The sequence below is a fragment of the Triturus cristatus genome, chromosome 8 (genome assembly GCF_964204655.1).
Source record: "Triturus cristatus chromosome 8, aTriCri1.1, whole genome shotgun sequence".
Taxonomy (NCBI): domain Eukaryota; kingdom Metazoa; phylum Chordata; class Amphibia; order Caudata; family Salamandridae; genus Triturus; species Triturus cristatus.
The window spans coordinates 1,114,859,465-1,114,874,660 of NC_140591.1; the positions used below are offsets into that span (position 1 = coordinate 1,114,859,465).

Genomic DNA, 15,196 nt, shown 5'->3' on the forward strand with positions numbered 1-15,196 from the left:
ATTTTCAAATGACTTCCTAAAAAGTTAATGGGTATTCCACATTACAATCTCAATTTGGATGTCGCTTTGAATCTGTATGAGGGAATGAAATGGGTTTTGTTTTGACCTTTTTTGTTTATTCGGTTTCACAATGAGGCTCACTCATTTGTATTCAATCAGTAATACATTGTACCTCTGGTAAGCAAGTGATTTACTGCTATAGTGCCTGTGGCCATTTATGTATCTATTTATATAGCAATTAATCGGCCTGTGAGTCCATCCTTTCTTTTTTTCCTTCCCTTTTTATTTCTCCTTTGCTTCATGCTCCTTCCTTTGTCTTGAACGTTTGTAATTCTGAATATTTCCCCTCAGGGACTTGTTCTACCCCCAAAACTTTTATTCAACATCTGGCTGTCTATCAATTATTTTCCTAGTGTTTTAGTCTAATCAAAGTATAAGGCTTTGTTGCCAGTAGGTCAAAATCGGAAGCAGTATTGCTGATTTGTAAGAGCAGACAGAGTAATGAAATGTTCCAATTTCAGATCTATTTTGTAAAAGCCAACCGTTTCTGATTACTACTATCTCAAAATTCTTTGAGAACCCAAGTGTGTGAATGTCAGAGAAGTAAAATTGCCAGGAATTAAGTTCAATTTGTTTTTCTTTTCATACAGGTTATGAAACATCTTGGATGGTCTCACTGCGCATCATTTTCTGAAAATTGGCTTCCAGTGATGTACCCTCCAGATTACTGTATTTTCTAAATTTCTAAGTATGCCATAACTAAAACATTTTTATGCTGAAGGTATAAAACCAAAAGAAAGAAGTTTTGGTTTTTTACTTTTTTTTTTATAAAGCATGTTTAGATTCATTGAAGGAAACAGGTTATTAAATTGTGCCGTATTTATCAGGGTTTGCAAAGGGGTCTGGTCTGACTTGTTAAAACTATGGTGGAGATATATACTTGCATGTATTGTAGATTGATTACTGTAACTTTTAACTTCAAACCTATGAAAGTTCTGAATTTTACATGCCAGAGAGCTTCAACTTGTTTTATATTACAATTATGTGAAAGCCTTAATGTAAGCTATGTCCACCGTAGCGAGCATACTTTATTTATTAGACAAAAAGCAATGAAATGCTGTTATCTGCATTATTGTTTACATTTTGAATTCATCAATCAAGAGATCTATGTTCAGTATTTTCAGTCATTGAAGCCTATGTGCTTTTATAAATCTTGACCTGAGATTTATTCCAGGTCAATCATTTTAAATACACCTATTTAAAGTTACTAAGGTTATTATACTTTTACAAATGCAGGTATACAGTATAACTCTTCTTAATCAGGTATTGTAAAGTTAGAGGACATTGTTTTTACATAACTGATGGAAAATACAATAAATGTGCTGATAAATTAAATGCACTCTGATACCTTAAACATTTCTTTTATATAATTAATAAAATGAATATTGAAGAGCCATAAAGTTATTTTTACTTTTTCAAAGTGTATGAAGTCAATGACTATTACCAGTAAACTGTTTTATTTGGTTTTGTGTATTTTAGAACATGTTGTAAGACTGGTGTTAGAGTGGAGTATGCCTTGTGAGATGTTTTGGTTATACTGATATTTTGTTAGTGGCATATCTTAGATTTCCTTATTGTATTCCTAGAGTATGTCACTACCGTTCTTTCCAGATCTCTCAAATACACATTTCAGGCTCCAGAAAGATGTAGACCTTCACTTCCCTTTATACCGAGCATCTCTCCATTGAAGGATAGTTCCACAAATCATTTCTAAGAGTGGCACATCACAGTAAATGACAAATGGATGCTGTGTATTGCGCAAACAACACTGTAGCACTGTTGAGTCCCCTGAAAACAGTACTCAAATTTTCGCTGGACTGTTTACAAAAAGGAACAACCATACTTACGTAAAAATAAACTGTGTAGCGTGTACCACCTTCACATGTAGTGAAACGCATCTACTTGTTCAAAAGAAAGGTCCAAATCGGAGTTCATGCATATTTCGGACCTTAGGATTTCCAACAAATGAAAATGGAGAGAACTTTTGCATGTTAGCACTTCACTAAATATGCAGACAGCACAGGATTCAGTGTACCTGAAAGGCACACATTTCCACGTTCCGGGAAAACCAGGGAGCATCTGAGATTTGTAATGGAGAAGTCACATAACATAATACAACTTTGTCATCTGCCCAATGTTTGCCCTTCACATTTTCATGGCTGTAATGACGGTTCAATTGCAGAAACAGTAAATCTTAATTTATCTCTACCTGAAACACTGGTTCATCGAGTCAAGAAAAGGCATTACAGAGCTTCTAGACCACAGTACAGCATCTCAGTCGCTGAGGCCTCCAGGTAAATGTTCTGAAATCTATGAATCCAGTCCAAGTTCTCACTTGCCTTGCCACAACAGTAGAATCACTCCAAGGAAAGTTTTTCCTTTAGAGGGCAGCAGAGGTTGAGGTATCCAGGAATTCATCATCTACTGAGCACACATACAGGTTACAGCATGGCCTATCTTTTTCAATTGAATTGTGCATATTTATTGCCCCAAATACTAGACTACATGTGCGACTCATGTGACAAGGTCTACAGGTTCAAATATCAAAGTTGGAGGATTCTTGGAAAGACCAGTGTCCACTCTTCGAAGCAGTGAGGCAGTCCCTTCTGTGGAGTTGGAGCAGCCTCTAACAATGGGCCTCACTGCATCAGCATCTACCAACACAGTCAATTGTTACTGGTGCAGCCTTGATAAGATGTGGTGCGCATCCAGGAGCCCCTGCTGATGCAAAAGCTGTGGTCAAAAAAAGTCTCAATAAGACTAATCTTCTAAAATTCAGAGTAGTATGTCTGGCATTCAAGGTCTTCCAACACTCTGTGACTATGCACATAGTTCCCATACTGACGGAGAGCAGACCACTATGTACTGTTTGAACAAACAAGGAAGGCACTCGATTCAGGGCAATGTCCTTGAAGTCTTCGTCCATTTAGAAACAGCTTCTTGACTTCTGGGAGCGAATAGGCCCATAGAAAGAGTACACCTCACCTGCATTCACAATTCATGGGCAGATGCTAACTGCAGATTCTATGAAGAGAACTACAAATGGTTCATCAATGGCAACATCCTGCGCGTCATCTCAGAATGGGACTTGTTTGCTGCTTCCCAATACTGTCCACTTACGTGTGCAGATTCCATAAACCAGGCTTGATAGGCAGTGCCCTTTTGATAAATTGTCTGAGAAATTTCTATATACTTTGCTCTATTCCTGTGATACAGTTGAAACTAGTGACGCTTAAGTATTCCAAAACCAAAATGATACTCCTTGCATAGGTAATAGTGTTACATGAATCATCTACATATGACAATAAGACTAGACGAGATGTCTGAGCAGACCAAAGGTGTCATCCAGTCACTGTAGGGCCAAGTCTTACATGTAGGTCTGAGCTTGCTATGTTATTCCTGAGTTCATGAAGTACAGTGATCTGAGTTTCTAGAGACTTCTAACCGCATATTCCTCACCTTAGAATATTCCTCAGACGTTAGTCTGGATCCAGAAAATCTTGAGCAGTACTTCTAAGTGGGTTCGATTAGCTCTGTATTGGCATTGTCTGTCTTGTAATTGAAGTCGCAGTGCCCATATAAGCACCACCCAATGTGCTGCTATCAATTCCTTTCTTCCCGTGCCAACAGCTTGGATCTGGAGAGCTACCTTGGTCATTTTTTTTTTACCAACTTTTTCAACCTCTTTGGCCATTATTTTTGAGCTATTGCTCCCATTACGTTAGGGACATGTCCTCTGCAAATCCTACAGAGTTTAAGCCTTACGGGGAATGTTACATACAGATGTCCCATCCTCATTTAGTGTGTCTCTGGTGCCTGGGGCTGGGTCACAACCCCAAGGCCTGCATTGAGTGCAAGTCTTTGCACCCCATGGCCATTCGAGAGTGTGCAAGGAAGCTTCTGGCAACATGGTAGAAGAAGGCTCCACCCTGGTCCCAGGATAGATCTTGGGGCCATTCTTGCAAACTATAGTCTTCGCAGGACGACTCCTTCCAAATCAGGTTGGTCTAAGAAGCACAAGGTGTCATCCAAGCGTTCTTCGGCTACCCCATCCAAACGTGTGCGTCTAGACCCCGTTCCCGCACGCCACCTGTTTGGCAGACGTCTGGGCACCCTCTGTGCTATCCAGTGGTCCACAGAGCTGGAGCGTTGCCCGCCATTTGAAAGAGGTCTATGGCACCATACATGCCATCTTCGGGTCACTGACTCCCTCTGGTGCTCCTTCAGGCCCCACAGAGCTGTGTGATGCCCCATCTGGGTTAGTGCTGGTGGGTTCGCCCCTGACGCCAGCCAGGTCTTCTGTATCTGCCCCCAGATCTGGTTTGACACTACCTTGGGACCCTTGCCCTCCATGGCCCCAGTCCCTTCAGTGCCGACCCTGAGACCACCGGTCCTGCTAGACGACAAACCCATACATATCTGCAACTCTGAGTCAGCACCACCGCGATACCATTCATCTGAAAGAAACACGTTAGTTAGATTCCTCACCATAGAATATCCCCAGGCGTCAGACTGGATCCGGAAGATTTTTCGTCAGCAATACCGCTTGCGCGTCGCTAGGCGTCGTCTGCGGCTCCGCGTCCGTCGTCGGCGCCGGAATGACGTCGTCGGAGTACTTAGACGCCGCCCTCGCGCGCGGACGTCAGTTCTTCTTTTTTCCGCGCCAGTAAGCGCCGATCCGGTAGAGCTACCCCTTTAGTCAATTTTTGACTAACTTTTTCGACTCTTTTTGGTCACTTCTCGACTCTGGTGCCGGTAGGATGCCTGGTTTCAAGGCCTGCGACGACTGTCACCGACTGATGTCGGTGACCGATCATCTCCGCCGGTGCCTGTACTGCTTGGGCCTCGACCACGACGCGGCGTCGTGCTCCGATTGTATGGCCCTGACCTCGAAAGCTAGGCGGGAGCGGTCCCGCAAGCTTCTCGAGCTTCGCCACTCGGCTCCGCGCCGCTCTCGATCCCGGTCCAGGAGGAGGTCCAAGGATCGGTCGCGGAGCCGCACTCGACATCGTCACTCGTCTGGCTCGAAGTCTTCGGGTAAGTCGAGGCACTCCAAGAAGTCCAAGAGGCGACACCGCTCTTCGGACTCCCCTCGCCGGTCGCGCGACTCGGTTGAGGGTCCGGGTGGTTCCACCCCCGCGGCTCCGCAGGAGCCGCAGGTGCCGCGCAAGTCCCCATACCCGACGGTCCCTGGGACTGACGCGACGCCGGCGGAGGTCAGTGCCTTCCTCTCGCCCATGAGTAGCCTGGCCCCGCCGTCGACGCCCGCTGGTGCGCCTTCGGGCCCCGCGGACTGGACTGGGTGACCTCGAGTGCCGGCGGCTCCGGCGCCGTTGGAGGCTCCGGCCCCGACGCCGCAGGTCCCCGAGGGGCCCGAGCCTGGGCCCCCGTCGACGCCGGTCGACCTCGTTACGCCTCCTCCGCCGACACCGATACCACCCCCGACGCCGGCTCCGGTCGACGTCGATCCCCGGTTCAGCCCCTGTCCGGTCCCGACGCCGCTGTGGCACCGCCCGACGCTGCATCCGACGCCGCTAGAGAGACATATTGTCTATTGACCGGCTCCGATCATTCCTCCTGTTTACCAGGAATCGGATGACGGGGGCGACTGGGAGGGGTCTGACGACCCTATGGCCCTTCAGGGCCAACTTGCACAGGACTGGGCAGATGAACTGGGGGAGGCCAGTGGTTTGGATACCTCACCGGAGACTGGATTCATCTCTCCTCCGACTGTGGCTTCGGAGGAGGGTGCAGCTTTTTCTGTGGTGCTGCGCAAGGCGGCCGAAGCCCTTGGGCTTGAGCTGCCTGCCGTGGCTGTGAGGACTAACATCCTCACTGAGGTGCTTCAGTCTGGCGCATGCTCCACTGAGCCTCTGCTGCAATTCAATGAGGCCCTCACTGACGTTCTGCAGGGCACCTGGTCCAAGGCCTCCACAGTCCCTTCTGTGGATGGGAACGTTGCCAGGCGCCACCGCCCTGCTCCGGGCGACCCCAGTTTTCTGTCCCAACACCCCACCCCCGAGAGTCTGGTTATCCAGGCCTCTACCTCCCATTCCTCCTTCCCGTCCGCTCCTCTGGACCGGGATTCCAAGAGACTGGAACAGTTTGGTAAGAAGCTGTTCTCCTCGCTCAGTTTGGGCCTGCGGTCTTTGAACACCGCCTGTCTCTTGGACCGTTATTCCCACTCTCTGTGGGATGCGGTGGAGGACGTGCTGCCACTGTGCCCGGAGGAGGCCCGGGCGCGGCTTTCCTCGGCTCTGGCCGATGGGAAAGATGCAGCGCGCCATGCAATCCGATGTGGACTCGACACTACGGACTCGCTGGGTTGGGCGATTTCAACCACGGTGGCGCTTCGAAGTCACGCCTGGCTGCGGTCCACGTCCTTTTCAGGGGATGTCCAGAGCACCCTCATGGACATGTCTTTTGATGGTGCTCGCCTTTTTGGTGAGAAAGCGGACAGTGCGCTGGCTCGCTTCAAGGACTCCCGGGCTACGGCCACGTCCTTGGGCCTCTCGGCCCCGCGGCCACAAACTTCCGCTTTTCGCTCCTTTTGTGGCCAAGGAAGAGGCACCTCCTCACGTCCGCCTAGCCACCGGCCGCAGAACCAGCCTGCACGCGGTCGCGGACGTGGTTTCCGCCGAGGCGGTACTGGAGGACGACGCGGTCAGTCCACATCCACCCCGGCAGCATCCGCCTCAAAGCCTTCCTAGTCCGAGCTTTCAGGCCCATTCCACGCCAGTGGGAGGCTGGGTTCGCCATCACCTGCTCCACTGGCGTACCATTACTTCGGACAGGTGGGTGCTGCAAATCGTCCGAAGGGGCTACTCCCTCCCCTTCGAGACGACCCCTCCAGCCATGCCACCGCAGCACCACCGTATCTCGGGGGATCATTTGAATCTTCTGCGAGAGGAAGTTTCGGCCCTCTTGGCCAAAGAGGCCGTCGAGCGCGTTCCGAGCCCAGAAGTAGGTCGTGGTTGTTATTCCCACTACTTTCTGGTTCCCAAGAAGGGCAAAGGGGGCCTACGCCCTATCTTGGACCTCCGGAACGTCAATGCCTTCCTCCTGAAGGAACGGTTCAAAATGTTGACTTTGGCTCAGGTTCTAGCTGCCCTAGACCCTGGAGACTGGATGGTAGCGTTGGACTTGCAGGACGCATATTTCCACATCCCTGTCCTGCCGGCCCACCGGCGTTACCTGCGGTTCACGGTGGGTCAGGAGCACTTTCAGTTCACCGTGCTCCCCTTCGGCCTTACCAGTGCCCCTCGGGTGTTCACGAAAGTGATGGCGGTGGTCGCAGCTCATCTGCGCAGATCAGGGGTTCCAGTCTTCCCCTATCTCGACGACTGGTTGTTGAAGGCGGGCTCGCCCCAGGCAGTCGTCTCCCACCTCCAGACTACGGCGGATCTCCTGCATTTGCTGGGGTTTTCCATCAACGTGCCGAAGTCACACCTGAGCCCCTCTCAGAAGCTCCTTTTCATCGGAGCGGTTCTCGATTCGGCGCAGTTCCGGGTTCATCCCCCGGAACAGCGGGTCCGGGATATACAGGCCCTGATTCCCATCTTTCGGCCTCTATCCTGGGTTTCGGTCAGGCTAGTGTTGCGGCTTCTGGGGCTGATGGCCTCCTGCATCCTACTAGTGCATCACGCCAGGCGGCGCATGCGGGCTCTGCAGTGGGACCTGAAGTTTCAGTGGGCCCAGCATCACGGCAACCTGTCCGACCATGTCCTGATCTCGGAGGGCACTGCACAGCAGTTGCAGTGGTGGCTCACGGACCGCGATTGGGTCACGGGCAAGAGCCTCTCCCTACCCCTACCGGAGCATGTCGTAGTGACGGATGCGTCCCTCCTGGGATGGGGTGGCCATATGGGAGAGGCGGAGATCAGAGGCCTCTGGTCTCCGGCAGAGTCTCGCCTCCACATCAACTTGTTGGAGCTGAGAGCGATCCGACTTGCACTGAAAGCCTTCCTTCCCTATGTCCGGGCAAGTGTCGTGCAGGTGTTCACGGACAACACCACCGCCATGTGATATTGCAACAAACAGGGCGGGGTGGGGTCGTGGACCCTTTGTCAGGAGGCTCTGCGCCTCTGGACATGGCTGGAACACCAGGGCATCACCCTGGTGGTTCAACATCTGGCGGGCTCTCTGAACGCCAGAGCAGACTAACTCAGCCGCCGGTGCATGATGGATCACGAATGGCGTCTGAACTCCGTGGTGGCGCAAGGTCTCTTTCAGCAGTGAGGAGAGCCTTGGTTAGATCTCTTCGCCACCGACGAGAACGCGCAATGTCAGCAGTTCTGCGCGTTGGAATTTCCAAGGCGGCACTCGCTTTGCGACGCTTTTCGTCGCGAGTGGAGTTGCGGTCTGTTGTACGCCTTTCCGCCTATACCACTTCTGCCCAGAGTGCTGAAGAAGATCAGGCGCGACCGGGCCCAAGTCATCTTGGTGGCTCCGGATTGGGCACGAAGGTACTGGTATCCCGAGCTACTCAGTATGTTTTTTTTTTTTTTTTTTTTTTTTATAAAATTTTTATTGAACAATAATTCGGTTACAAGCACGGGCCTACAACCACCAGGGCCGGCCGCTAGGTACAGAATGAAATATACATTTATCAAGGCTGCAGTCAATTCCCGGGGCTCAGCCCCGTAGTGGCTCCGGATAGTTCTAAAGGAACAGGAGACTTAAGTCCAACAGACACAAAAACTAAAAGAAAAACAAAAGGCGAGGCATAAGGGCAAACAGTGCGGGTCAGGCTTCCTCCGGGGAACTCCAGTTCAGACCATTAAGCAGCCGGCAAAAGGAAGGAGTACCGGGAGGCTGGGGACGGGGGGGGGGGGTCAAGGGAGATGAACGTCCATATGTAGTTATTCCAAAAGGTGCCAGGAACCATCAAGGGTCAGGGGGACATGGCGATATCGGTGTGCTACTCAGTATGTTGACCGATCCTCCGATACGTCTGCCCCTTCGGGAGGATCTTCTGTCGCAGCAGCAGGGGACGGTCCTCCACCCGAACCTGTCCAGCCTCCACCTCCATGCGTGGAGATTGAGCGGCGGCAGTTGATGCCATTTGACTTGCCTCCTGAAGTCTGCGATATCATTCTGTCAGCCAGGCGTCCCTCCACAAAGACGGTATATGCCTGCCGGTGGAACAAATTTGTGGCATGGTGCACAGCAAAGGCTGTGGATCCCCTTTCCGCCCCTCTTTCTGAGGTTCTCCTCTTTCTTCTTTCTTTGGCCCGGCAGGGCTCTGCCCTGGGCACCTTGAAAGGTTATCTTGCTGCCCTCTCTGCCTTCTTACGGCTTCCTGATCAGCCCTCTCTTTTCAAGTCCCCTGTAGTGTCAAGCTTTCTTAAAGGCATTACTCACACGTTCCCTCCTGTCCCTTTCGTAATGCCTCAGTGGGACTTGAATCTTGTCTTAACATTCCTGATGTGCGCTCCCTTTGAGCCTCTTCACAATTGTCCTCTTCGTCTTCTAACTCTTAAGACTGCTTTCCTGGTAGCCATCACCTCGGCTAGACGGGTGAGTGAGCTCCAGGCTCTATCATCCAAGCCTCCTTTTCTCTCTGTTCATCCGGACAAGGTTGTCCTTCGGCCTCGTCCTTCCTTTCTACCGAAAGTGGTGACCCCCTTTCATCTTGTGCAATCTGTCACCTTGCCCACCTTCTTTCCGCCTCCGCATCCTTCCAAAGAGGAAGAGCGGCTCCACCGTCTGGACCCAAAACGTGCGCTCTCCTTTTATTTGGACCGCACAAAACAGTTCTGAGTGGACGACCAGCTTTTCGTTGGCTACGTGGGTGCAAAGAAGGGAAAAGCTGTGCACAAACGGACCATCTCCCGGTGGGTCGTTTTGTGTATGAAAATCTGTTATTCCTTGGCGAAAAAGGACCCTCCTGTTGGGCTGCGAGCCCATTCTACTCGGGCCACAGCGGCTACTACTGCTTCGGGACGGGGAGTCCCTTTGCAGGACATCTGTCAGGCGGCGACGTGGGCTTCGCTGCACACGTTTGCCAGGCACTATTGCCTAGACAGCCAAGTCCGGAGGGATGGCTTCTTTAGCCGTACTGTCCTCCAGGACTTTCTGGTGTGATCTTGGTTTGCAGACCCACCACCGGGGATGGTATTGCTTGGGTATCTATTCTAAGGTGAGGAATCTAACTAACGTGTTTCTTTCAGATGAACAAGTTACTTACCTTCGGTAACGATGTATCTGTAAGATACATTAGTTAGTTAGATTCCTCACCGACCCACCCATCCTCCCCGTTCTGCAAACTGACATCTAGGGTTAAGGCTATCCCTTTCAGGGCCCTAGAATTTTTTGGCACCAGTGTCGGTCTCTTGCATGGCTCTGCGTTCCTGGTGCGGAAAGCTATGTACAAGAACTGACGTCAGCGCGCGAGGGCGGCGTCTAAGTACTCTGACGACGTCTAAGTACTCTGACGACGTCTAAGTACTCTGACGACGTCTAAGTACTCTGACGACGTCTAAGTACTCTGACGACGTCTAAGTACTCTGACGACGTCTAAGTACTCTGACGACGTCTAAGTACTCTGACGACGTCTAAGTACTCTGACGACGTCTAAGTACTCTGACGACGTCTAAGTACTCTGACGACGTCTAAGTACTCTGACGACGTCTAAGTACTCTGACGACGTCTAAGTACTCTGACGACGTCTAAGTACTCTGACAACGTCTAAGTACTCTGACGACGTCATTCCGGCGCACGACGCCGACGACGGACGCGGAGCCGCAGATCCAGTCTGACGCCTGGGGATATTCTAAGGTGAGGAATCTAACTAACTAATGTTTCTTACAGATACATCGTTACCGAAGGCAAGTAACTTGTTCGACGTTAACACCGGCACCGTCCAGACCATATCCCCACCTGGACTTGCCACCTGTTGACAGGCTCTTCCTGACTGAGGTGGGGTGATGAGGACAAAGGGGATGGTCCCTCTTGGGTGACACTGACCAGGAGAGAACTGTTATTAGGAGCTGAGGAATGTCAGCGGGCTGGACACCTCCCTTGACTCTGGCATGCTTTCCCCTCTTGGCCCTGTTGCGAAGGAAGGGGCACCCTTCACAACAGTGATGCGCAGGGCAGTGGTGGTCCTGGACCTACAACAGCGTGCTCCAGGTGCTTCACCCAGGGGTGAGCTCTGCTCAACCTCTGCTCCCCTTTAATGAGGCTCTCACCAGCGTTTCCCTGGGGGCTGGGCTATACCTTGCTCAGGTGCTCCTGTGCACAGCATGATTGCCTGTTGCTATCATCCCACCCCAGAATATCCAGCCTTCCTCTCCCAGCATTTTCCGCCCCCCTCCCCTGAAAACCTTGTGGTACAGCCTCAACAGCCAAAGTTAACCCAAATGCATTCCGTTCCACCCTACCGGATAGGAATCCAAGAGGCCAGATACCTTCGGGAAGCGAATGTTCTGTTCCGCCAGCTTGGGATTTCTGACTGCGAACCCTGCATGCCTATTGGACCTATATTCCCATGAATTATGAGACTGTTACATAGCTGCTCCCCATGCTTTCTCAAGAGACCTGTGTCATCCTGAACCAAGTCTTGGTGGACGGCCTGAATGCTGTTAGGCATGTGTAGGCTGCACACCACAGACTCTCTAGGCAGAGCCATGGTGGCGCTCGGTCGCCATGCCTGGTCATGGTCTACTGAGTTTTTCCGGGGATGTGCAATCCTTCCTGATTGACATGCCATTTAATGGCTCCTACTTGTTTGGCAACCAAGCCGATTTGGCGGTTGAGCATTTTCGGGATAGCCGAGCCATCACCAGGACCCTGGGCCTTTGTTTGGCTTCCCAATCACAGCAACATTCCTTTCGCCCCTGCCAAGGTCGGGCCACCTACGGGTGTCCACATATTAACCTTAACCCCCAGCCCAGCAAGCTACCTAGACCTTTTGTGGACAGGGTTGCACATCCCAAACAGGACATGGAAGTCATGCCCAGTGCGTCTTCCAGTCGCCCGCCTGTTTGACTACCATAGCCTCCAAGTCGCTTTAGCAAGCCCTCCACCCAGCACAGTCATCCTGTTGTCAGTAGGATCCGGCATCACCTGCTCTTGTAGAGCAACATAACCTCCGGCAAGTGGCTGCTCCAAATTGTGCAGAGAGGTTATGCCCTTCCACTTGTAGAACCCCCTCCCCCTTTCCCACCATCCCCAAAACGGCTGACGGAGGACTATCTCTACTTGCTCCATCAGGAAGTGCAGGGTCTGTTGGCCAAAGGACACCTTGAGAGGGTTCCTGCGCCAGAAGTAGGACATGGTTGCCATTCCCTCTACTTTCTGGTACGAAAAAGGACAGAAGACTTAGTCCTATACTATATCTGTGCCCTGTAAATGACCATGTGAGAACACAAAGTATGAAGTTCCTATCAGAAAAGAAAAATGACATGTAATAACCGCAGGGATGAACCCAGTAAATCACAGGAGAGCAATCTCCTTGTTGGAAAAAGACCCTCACACACCTGACAAGTAGGTGTCTTGCTTCATCATCGGGTCTGCTCCTACTCGGGCCGGCGCTGCAATGCCCGATCAGGCGCCCGTGATGGGGCCTACTTCACGGAGATCTTTATTCCACAGCCGATAGGTGAAGTGTGAGTAAGGGTCGTAGTGTAGGTGCATGTGGTGAGTAAAGTGAAGTTAAAATAGAGAAATATAGTCCACTCAAAAATAGTTTTAATGGGGTTGGCTATTTCCCTAATTAAAAAGAAAAATTGCGTATCGTCACTTAATGTTGTGTATTAATACGCTGAAAGAGGTCGACATGTTTCTTGCCTGATTAACAAACTTGATGGCAATTCCTCAGGACCTTGTTATGTACTACCTACACACATTTTTTGGTGGTGGTCACCCAACACAGTCAGTGAGAAGCGGCCACCGTTACAGCACCCTAAAAAAAGTGTGGGGGTACCTTTGGTATCTACAGGGATCAGCAAGTATTGATCCTTATTTAGTCCGTTCCAGGCCAATTTGGTACCGGTCGCCGTCAACACAGGAATCTAGTGTCGGTTTTGTAGTCGAATCAGAAAGTTAATCCTACCCCACACGGCTCAACCGGTCCACACTGTGGTTATTACATGTCATTTTTCTTTTCTGATAGGAACTTCATACTTTGTGTTCTCACATAGTCTTCTGGGCATGTATGCTGGACCTCATTATAAAAGCCCTTATCATTACGGCCCCTCCTTTTGACTCCCCTGTAAATGACCTACAGAAAGAGAAATTCAAGATGCTCACCTTGGTTCAGGTCTTGTCTGCACTGAACCCTGAAGACTGGATGATGGCGTATGCTTATTTTCACATTCTCGTCCTGCAAACCCACTAGTTACTTGTGGTTCACGGTGGGCCACCAGCATTTTCAGGTCTCTGTGCTCCCCTTCAGCCTTACTAGTGCCTACCAGGGGTTCACGAAAGTAGTGGCAGGGGTTGCAGCTCCACTTCAGAGGTCAGAGGTTCTAGTCTTCCCCTACCTTGGATATTTAACTGCAGAAGGCGGGCTCGTCTCAGGCAGTTGTCACCCACCTTCAGACTATGACGAACCTCTTGTATTCATAGAACATCTCAGTCACACCCGACTTCCATTCCTGATGCTCCCTTTCTGGGGCAATTCTGGGTACAGTGCAGTTCCACGCCTCTGCTCTGGAGGGAAAAGTCCATGAGATTCAGGCTATGATCCAGATGTTTCAATCCTCTGTCCTGGATTTCAGTGAGACTGACACTGAAGCTGTTTTACCTGATTGTCTCCTGTTCTGCAGTGAGACCTTGAGTCCCACTGGTTGCAGCATCAGGGGAATCACTCTGACCTGGACCAGGTGGGTTACAAACCGTAGCTGGCAATGGTGACCAGTGCATCTCTTCTGGGTTGGAGTGGCCACCTGGGAGACGTGGGGATCAGAGGACCTCCTCATCAACCTTCTGGAGCCGAGGGCGAGTCTCTTGGAATTGAAGGCCTTCTTCCCAACCATCAAAGCAAGGTTGGTTAAGGTGTTCATGGACAACAGCACTGCCATGTGGTATTGCAACAAACTGGCAGGGGGGTTTGTGGACCTTGTGCCAGGAGGCTCTCTGCCTCTAGACCTGGGTGGACCACTGGGACATCTTCCTGGTCGTGCAGCATCTGGCTGGATCTCTGAACACCAGGGCAGACGAGCTCAGCTGCTGATACCTTACTGATCATGAATCTCCTCTACATCCGGAACTGGATCAAGGTCTCTTCCGAGAATGGGCAAAACTTTACCTCGATCAATTCTTAAGCGCCAATAACAGGCAGTGTGAGCACTTCTGTGCGGTGGAGTTTCCAAAGCAGTTCTCGTTCAAAGGCGCATTCTGTTTGGATCAGAACACAGAACTCCTGCTGATTCTGCTCCTACCCCGAGTTCTCAAGAAGATCAGGCTTGACTGGGTCCGAGTCATCCTAGTGGCTCTGGACTAGGCAAAGAGTTTGATATCATGAACTCCTGAGCATGAGCATCTGTACTCGGATCAGGCTGCCTCTTCAGGAGAATGCCCTGTTACAGCAGCAAAGCAGGCTTCTATACACTTAACATAGGCTTGCTCCACCTTATGCATGGAGATTGAGTGGCAGCAGTTAAACACCTTTGATCTGCTTCCTGAGATCTGTGGTCTCATCTTGGCAGCTACGCATCCCTTGACATAGACTTGTATATGCCTGCTGCTGGGACAGATTTGTGTCTTGATTCTCCTCTTGCCAGGTGACCTGCTTTCAGCCCTCTAGTCGGAGCTTTTACTGTTTCTGCTGTCTTTAGCCCGGCAAGGCCTTGCCCTGGGAACCCTTGAGGGTTACCTTGCAGCCGTGTCTGCCTTTTTACGGTTGCTGGATCAGCCCTCACTGTTTGTCACCCATTTTCTGAAGGGTTTGCAGTGCTTCTTTCCTCCTACCCCATTCATCATGACCCAATGGGACCTTAATTTGGCCCTAATTTTCTTCATGGTGTCGCCATTCGAGCCCCTGCATAGTTGTCCACTCAGGCTTCTAACTGCCATTTTGGTGGTTGTACGTCGGCCAGGATGGCCCACGAGTTTCAAGCTCTTTAGGTTAGCCCCTCCCCCCTTTTACCCAGCCAAACTGTTTTTTTCAGAGACATGCCTCTTTTCCGCT

The 15,196-nt window shown here is 50.7% G+C and overlaps 1 protein-coding gene across 2 annotated transcripts in view; it reads left to right on the forward strand.

The window, feature by feature from the left end:
• TPP2 (tripeptidyl peptidase 2) overlaps nt 1-1,460 on the forward strand; it is a 398,345-nt gene extending 396,885 nt beyond the window's left edge. For both annotated transcript variants that reach the window (XM_085622690.1, XM_085622691.1), the window contains one exon: nt 651-1,460. In XM_085622690.1, the coding sequence (XP_085478816.1) occupies nt 651-740 (90 nt within the window). In that variant the 3' untranslated portion in view covers nt 741-1,460. The remainder of the gene's footprint in view (nt 1-650) is intronic.
• Nucleotides 1,461-15,196: the final 13,736 nt, after the last annotated feature.